The sequence below is a fragment of the Mercenaria mercenaria genome, chromosome 12, assembly GCF_021730395.1.
Source record: "Mercenaria mercenaria strain notata chromosome 12, MADL_Memer_1, whole genome shotgun sequence".
NCBI lineage: Eukaryota > Metazoa > Mollusca > Bivalvia > Venerida > Veneridae > Mercenaria > Mercenaria mercenaria.
In genome coordinates this window covers 73,482,546-73,490,844 of record NC_069372.1, presented here as the reverse complement: position 1 = coordinate 73,490,844, position 8,299 = coordinate 73,482,546, and the positions used below count along the sequence as shown (strand labels likewise).

The 8,299-nt window shown below is 38.4% G+C and overlaps 1 protein-coding gene across 1 annotated transcript; it reads left to right on the top strand.

Moving 5' to 3' along the window:
* Nucleotides 1-1,710: 1,710 nt before the first annotated feature.
* Nucleotides 1,711-3,694, top strand: LOC123533483 (FMRFamide peptide receptor frpr-18-like). The gene is made up of 2 exons (XM_045315129.2): nt 1,711-2,799; nt 3,659-3,694. The coding sequence occupies exons 1-2, from the start codon at nt 1,711-1,713 to the stop codon at nt 3,692-3,694; spliced, it is 1,125 nt and encodes a 374-aa protein (XP_045171064.2).
* Nucleotides 3,695-8,299: the final 4,605 nt, after the last annotated feature.

Genomic DNA, 8,299 nt, shown 5'->3' with positions numbered 1-8,299 from the left:
TTTGATTTTCCTACAAAAAAAGAAAAGAAAACTTCAAAAATGTGTGATAAAATTAAATGTATTGAAAAATAAGTTTTTAGGGTGATAATTGAATTAACTTAACATAAGGATATTGTTTTTTAAACGAAGGGTGGGGCATTTCGCACGTCTTGTTGAAATGGTAAGGATATATATATATACTTTTTTTTCAATATTCTGCCTTAAGTGGCTTCAATATTTTTTTCAACCGCCCACGTTTTGCCTAACTGACGTAGATCTAATGTTCATTTCATATCCATTACCATGTGCGTTGATACGTGCATATATTTACATTTAAAACTGATCAATATAATTATTGCTGACTTAGAAGATAATGGTCTGCAAAATAAAGAAAAATAAAAGATAAATAGCTAAGACAGCTGACCCAACGTCGGGGTGCTAGCTGGGAGGCTTCCAGCATCAAACTCTTAAAGCTGTATTTGCATTGAGTTCGTGCCGAGTATATACGCTTCACAAAGATAATGCATATTTCTTGTAAACAATTATGTTACTTTCTGAATTCTGATACGTACAACGGTCTCAGTATCCAAATTCACGGTAAACTAAACAGATCTAAGTTTTAAATAGTCGGACGCACAGGGACCATTGTCTGCCAAGCTGGCTTTAAAGTTGGTCAATCACATTTATGTGAAAATTTATGACATTTTTCATTTTTAGTATAGTCTGTTAAAGATTTATTTCATGAGCAAAAAGACCCATTACATTGAGTCTGATCCCTATTAGAAATGAATGTTTACAAAATGAATTATAGAGCGCGACAGAACGAAGCATTTTATTTCACGTTGGTGTGCTCGCCATTAACAAATCCCAAAGATAAAATGAAACTTTTCGTTATGTCGCGATGGTGTGCCTGCTGCTATATGTAGCACATTTGGATGTGTCGTCATGGCGCACGCGACTACGCGAGACAACGAATCATAGTATTTCGTCTTGTCGCTCATGCTATCATGTCAAAACGAAATATTTGTAAATGGTGCGAACGAACAAGCACAAGAAGAAATAGTATATTTCTCTTGGTCTTGGCGTGCGTGCACGCGCCGACAAGCAACTGTTGTTGGTGCTTGTCGCCAGCATGGAAGAAAATGTTTCGTTCTTACTGTGTGTTCTAAGTCTCTTTATGTTGTGTTGTTAATTTCGTCGTCTTGTTGGCGCGCGCGACAAATAGATACACAAAGCTTTTCAAAATTTCGTTATTGCGCGTTGGCTCGCGCGCCAGGACGACACAACGAAATGTTCAATACTAACCGCGCGCACGCTCACGCAACCTTAATCTGCTACCACAATATTTCGATCTTATACTGAAATCAAACAAATATCCCCCATGTATACGTATGCGTGACAAGAGGGAAATTTACCTGCTGTATCAATGTACCCATTAGTGTTATGGCCAGTTTAAAATGCAAGTACATTTTTTCTATTTCCGTTACAATGGAAGAAATGGTTCTGATTGTATTCCCAGACTTTCATATTTAAGGTCAGGCGAACACATTTACCAGCTAAGAGATCTATAGAGGTTGCCAATCAAAAGAAAACATAGTTCTGTTTCATCTGCTAATTAAACGACTGTAGGCTGATATATAATACGTGGAATTTCTCAGAGTTATATTTCTGCGTCTTGACTCTGGAAGCTTATGATTGTAGTGTGCGCTCTTCGGCTACGTTTTGTAAAGTATGGCCGCGCCGTCCGAGAATGCTTCCGATTGTTCTGTTAGCTATGACGTCATTGAAGATTTAGCTGGACAAAATATAACGGAGGAGGTTGTGGCTATATGGCCGTGCGAACTTCGGTCATTTTGGGAAGAGATTCTTCCGTTTGTGGATCTAGTCCGTTTCTTGCTCTCTTACGGTACTTCACTGATTGTGTTGGTGGGCGTAATGGGCAATATTTTGTCCTTTATTGTGCTAACGCAGCGGCAGATGAGATCAAATGCACAGAACGTATACTTGTCAGTTCTAGCCATCTATGATACATGCACCCTCGTTTTTAATTTCATGGTCGGAATAATGCGAGGGAGTAGCTCGCAAGATATAAACAGGACTTTCCAAGAAAGTGAAGCGTTATGTACGCTGCATGGTGTTGTTGTGGAACTATTTAATATTCTCTCCGTTTGGATATTAGTTGCTTTCACCGTGGAGCGGTTTATTATGTTCAAATTCCCTTTGAAGTATAAACCGTCTTTGAAAAATACATATATAACTGTCACAGTTGTTTCGGTCCTTGTTGCGCTTATCTCCCTTCATAAAATTGCGGTTTCTGGATTCGAGGGAGATTCCGTGTATGGCTATAAAGCTTGCAAAACCAGGCGAAAAATCTTCAAAGAAATAATATATCTGTACGTAGCTCTCAATACATGGCTACCAACGACTTTGATAACTTGCGTAAACCTCGTAATTATCCATGAAATGCGTTTGAACCGTCGGCGTCGGGACCAGTTAACGCAATCCATTATGTCGGGAGCAGACGATAAAACAACAAGATTACTCTTGCTTGTATCTACCCGATACGTACTTCTTGTGTTACCATTGGGAGTTGTGCAGACGACCGAACTTATCTGGAACGGAAGTATGGCCGTTCTTACTGGAAACGCCGGTTACGTAGATTTCATGGTTACCAAAATCAGACTGAAATGGACGAGGGCTTTTTTCTTTTTCTTCTACCAGTTCAATTTTGCGATCAATTTCTTTCTGTACCTAAAATCGTCATCAGCGAAGCAATTCCGGTTTTACCTGAGGCAAGTTCTTGGAATGAAACAAGGGCAAGTAGAACCGAATCCTTCACAATCTTTGGGATACAGTTGAAAATATTAGATAGGGTTCTTGAAAAGGGCTCACATACTAGAATAGTGAAAAAAGCATTATAACTTATTTTACATTCTTTATGTAGTTTATTATATGGTGTACTTATATTTCGAACAGAAATGTGACGGAGGCATTTGGAAGTCGACTTAACATTTCCAGGACGGCAGCTAATGAAATGCGGGTCACGGTCGAATTTAATTGCTTTATTGTTTTTCTCTAATTCTTTTTTATCCTGGCTGGGTTGTTAGAGTAATTATCCGCTAATTGTTATGTACATTTGCTTACACAACTTTGTTCCTCTTGAAAACGTTTTCCTACACATTTTCAGTCCAATGTTCGTATGACTGGTAGAACATGACACTGCTTCAAATCAGACTGATAGAACATTATATGTTTTTCCATGATTCAAAGAAACATTTGTTAGTTTAAAGATAGAGATCATTAAGTGAAAGAATTTGACGATTAGCATTTACCATTTAGCAATTTGACGATTAGCATTTGTCATCTGGCATTTAGCATAAAATATATTACACATAGCATTTGGTATGTAGCATTTAGCATTAAGTAATTGGCATTTGGTTTTTTTTTTCATTTAGCATTTGGCAATTAGCATGACGCACCGGCGTTCCATAGCTTAATCACCAAAATGCTAATTATTTGATGCTTAATGTAAAATATTAAAACTTCTAAATGCTAATTATCAAACCATGAGTGCTAAAAATTGTGAAATTCGGTACAATAAATGCTAAATGCTTATCATTATGTGCTTATTCAGATAAAGAGATGGATATATCAGTGGATAAATGCATCCTTTAAATAGTCATTGACCTTCATTACAGAACTTCATCTCTGTTAAAAACTTTCTTCCTAAACATTTTAGAATAAATAGTTTGATTCTAATGTTTTCACTACTGGTAGAATAAGTTATTGCTTCAAATCAGACAGGTAGAACATGATACGTTTTCAAATAATTAAATGTTCCATACATTAGTTTGTTTTGTTTTTGTTGGGTTTAAAGTCACACTGACACTACTATGTCATATGGCAACTTTTCAGCTTTTCATCCGGGCATTATGCACCTGTCAATATTTTGCCCACCCGGGGGAGCGGCGGGCATACACGGGACTTTAGACAGAAGACCATTCCCGACAGGCGGGAATTTGACAAACATTTGATGTACCAACCAGGCTCTAGGGTGGGATTTAGACAAAAAAGGTTGTCCCTAGGGTGGGGATTTAGACAACAAAATTTTTGAAATGTCAAATTCCCCGGGTCGGCCCGCCGCCCCCCTGGGCGGGCAAAATATTGACAGGTGCATTATTTCCTCACGGGATAGAACCACCAACGTTCCGTAAGTCAGCTGGATGGTTTCCTCACATGAAGAATTCTACGCCACGAGCGAGGCTCGAATCCACATCGGTGAGGGGCAAGTGATTTGAAGTCAGCGACCTTACATTAGTTTTAAAGATACAGATCTTCATCTTATAAAATATAAAAATTTGACGATAAGCATTTATCATTTTGCAAAAATCATTAACTATTCGACATTTAACATTAGGTATGGTATGTAGCAATATCTACATTTGCCCTATTTTTTTCGTTGAGTATAATAACGTTCATTTTGAATGAACAGCAAAAGGAAAGGCGCCAAAGTTACAAAAAAGTTGCTAAATTTGATCACATGTTTGACGTTGCGGGAGTGAATTTGATTTATTGATAGGAGACGTTGGTCGCATTTACTTTGGTCTATAATAGGTAAAGCTTACACGTGATAAAAAGAATATTACATATGTGTCCTTCCACATTGAATTTATTAAACTCGTTGAATAAAATTGATAACATGCTCGACAGAGCCTCGCATTTTATTATTTTACTCACCCTCTATATAACGGAGCGCTGTTTTGACGACCGTGAGGGAGAACGTTCCTCAGATGACGTCGCAGTTGTTCCATCTGATGAACAGAATGACCGGGAAGTTGATTTTAATGTTAAATACAACAAAATGTATGCAATTTATAATATAACCTTGTTTACAGATGGAAAGGAAATATAATGCAAATACAAAAAATGAATTGATATTCGATCCGCCTTGATTATGTGTATGTCCTTTAACTATTGTGCGCGCCGTCCATTGATTTTGAAGTCCTATTACCTGTTACCGTATCTTGTAATAATCAGCGATTTCTTATTGATATTAACTTCGGTATATATATACTATGTACTTCTTTTAATCTCTGGAGATGTTCAACCCAATCCTGGCCCTGACACTACAGTGTCAGATACATCATCAATTTCTGGATACAGTGAGGTGTTGAACAGTGGTCTTAGTGTTTTGCATCTAAATATACAGAGCTTGAAACCCAAGATCGAGATCCTTGAAGTCGAGTCTCAATCATATGACATTTTAGTTTTCACGGAGACTTGGCTGAATATGTCTGTTGTATCTGATGACCTACTCTTGCCAAACTTTCAACCACCCTTTCGATGTGATAGAATGAACCGTATTCGTGGTGGTGTCGCCATTTATGTCCGAGAGGGTATCATTGCTTCAGAAAGAGTAGATCTTGCTATTACTGGTTTTGAGGCGCTTTGGTTAGAACTTATTGTTAACAAACGTAAAATTATCTTGGGAGGTAACTATCGACCATCTGACTCAAACAATAACCATTGGCTTCTCTTAGAACAAAGCATAGATCAAACTTTCAACCAGTCGTGTGATAACATACTTGTTACAGAAGACTTTAACATCAATGTTCTTAACACCACTTCAAATAAAATAACAAACCTAATGGCATCGTACAATGCAGAACAACTCATAACACTCCCTACCCACTTCACTGAACACTCTAATTCTCTAACTGACCTTATGTTTGTGAAGAACACGAACCAAGTCATTTCTAGCTTTGTTGCTGACCCTTTCATTCCAAACCTCACTCGTTTTCACTGTCCAGTCGTTGCGGTTCTAAAATTAGACAAACCTAAACATACTTCATTTAAGCGCAAGATTTGGCTGTACGACAGAGGTAACTATGATGACTACAGAGTAAAACTCCAAGCAACTAACTGGGAGACTCTGATGGACAGTAATGACCTCGAAAAGGTTACTCAAGACATTACAGAGAGTATCTTATCAGCTGCACCAGAATCTATACCAAATAAAGTAGTAACCATCCGACCAAATAACATCCCATGGCTAAACACTAAATTACGTAAACTCATTAGAAAACGCAATAAGATACATAAAAGGGCAAAAAAGTCTAACACAGTTGAATCATGGGCTACATTTAGGCAAGTACGTAACGAGGTCACTAATCAGATACACAAAGCAAAACTAGATTATCAAAATAAATTAATTGAAAAAGTTAACTCATCCAATATTTCAGCCAAATCATGGTTCAAAACAGCAAAACAACTTACACACAAACAAACATCCAAAACTATCCCAACCTTATACGAAGGCAACATGGAAGCGTCCACAGACCAGGGAAAAGTAGAACTTCTTAACCAGTATTTCTGCTCACAATCTACCATTGACGACCAAAATCGTCCCTTACCACATAGCCAAGTGTTAACCAACTCATCTTTATCTAATATTACTGTCACTCCCCAGGATGTAAAAGATGCTCTTACTCTTATAGACCCATCAAAAGCCAGTGGTCCAGACCTTGTCAGTCCAAAACTTCTCCGCGAAGGCACTTCAGCACTATCCGAACCACTTTCCAAATTTTTTAACAAACTATTGATGGAATCTTACTTTCCAAATTCTTGGAAACTTGCAAATGTCACACCGTTATTCAAAAAGTCAGATCCGTCAAAACCATCTAACTACCGTCCAATATCCCTACTCAGCTGTCTTGGCAAGCTCATGGAGCGCTGTGTCCATAAATACCTTTACAACTACCTTGTCAACAACAACCTCCTCACAACTTTTCAATCTGGTTTTATTAAGGGCGGCTCCACCGTCAACCAGCTTACATTTATCTACAATGATATTTGCCGAGCCCTTGATGAAGGAAAGGAAGTGCGTGCAGTATTCTGCGATATTTCTAAAGCCTTTGACCGGGTGTGGCATCGTGGACTTTTACAGAAACTGTCTTCACTGGGTGTAAAGGGTTCACTTATTCAGTGGATTTCTTCCTATCTGTCGTCCCGTAAACAACGTGTCGTCTATGCAAACGCCTCTTCTAGTTGGTCTCAGATTAATGCTGGCGTTCCTCAAGGGTCCATACTCGGACCTCTTCTGTTTTTGACCTATATCAACCACATTGTCTCTATTACCAACTCTAACATTCGTCTTTTTGCTGACGACACCAGTCTGTACATAATAGTCGAAAATCCCAATCAGGCATCAACTGCCTTAAATTCAGATCTCCAAAGTATTCATTCTTGGTCTGAGTCCTGGTTAGTATCTTTCAATCCATCAAAGACTGGATCAATGGTCTTCTCACGCAAACACTCCAAACCACATCATCCAATGTTATCTATGAACAATGCAGCAATCACAGAGGTATCTACTCATAAACATCTTGGACTAACTTTCTCAAACGACCTGAAGTGGTCAACCCATATATCCATCATACTGAAAAAAGCATGGCAGAGGATTGGAATAATGAGGTCGCTGAAATTTGTGCTTAACCGCTCTAGCCTTGAACGAATGTATTTTTCATTCATTCGCCCTCTTCTTGAATACTCAGATGTAGTCTGGGACAACTGTAGTGAAGCTCTGAAAAATGATATTGAGGCAGTCCATAACGAAGCAGCTCGTATAGTAACCGGTGCAACAATAACCAGAAACTATTACATGATTTGAATTGGGAGACCCTCGCAGAGCGGAGGCAAAAACATCGTCTCATCTTATTCTACAAAATGCTTTATGGTCTATCTCCATCTTACATGTCTGATCTCATTCCAGGTCGTGATCAAATTAACGATGAAGGCTACACTCTAAGAAACATAAGAAGTGTTAACGCCAGGACACAGTCTTACAATTCTTCATTTCTGCCCAAAACAATCCGTGACTGGAATGCATTACCACAAACGACAAAAGAAGCAGCTACCCTAACAGCTTTCAAATCAGCACTAAACAAAAACTTAACTAAATCTTCTCCTCTGTTTAACTGTGACTCTAGAAAGGGACAAATTCTACCTACTCGATTGCGTCTTGGGTGCAGTTCTCTGAATTATGACATCCAAAGAAGATCTTTAACTGAATCCGCTCTTTGCACCTGTGGAAACACTGAGACTGTCGATCACTACCTGCTTCGTTGTCGTAAATATCAAACAATTCGTGAAAGGTTTTTCTTAAATACTCCATGTCCATTGTCAGTAAACAATCTTCTCAATGGCAACGATAGGCTTTCTTTCGAGCAGAATAAATCTCTAATCGTTGATGTTCAGCGTTACATTCTCGCAACAAAAAGGTTTACTACCTAATTCGGCCCTGCTCTGTCGATTTGCACCC

Excerpts from the sequence above, each read along its gene's own strand:
- LOC123533483 (XM_045315129.2), top strand. The coding sequence starts at position 1,711 with ATGGCCGCGCCGTCCGAGAATGCTTCCGATTGTTCTGTTAGCTATGAC. Across the intron at positions 2,800-3,658 it reads TTGGAATGAAACAAGGGCAA|TCATTGACCTTCATTACAGA; the intron begins GTAGAACCGAAT and ends TCCTTTAAATAG.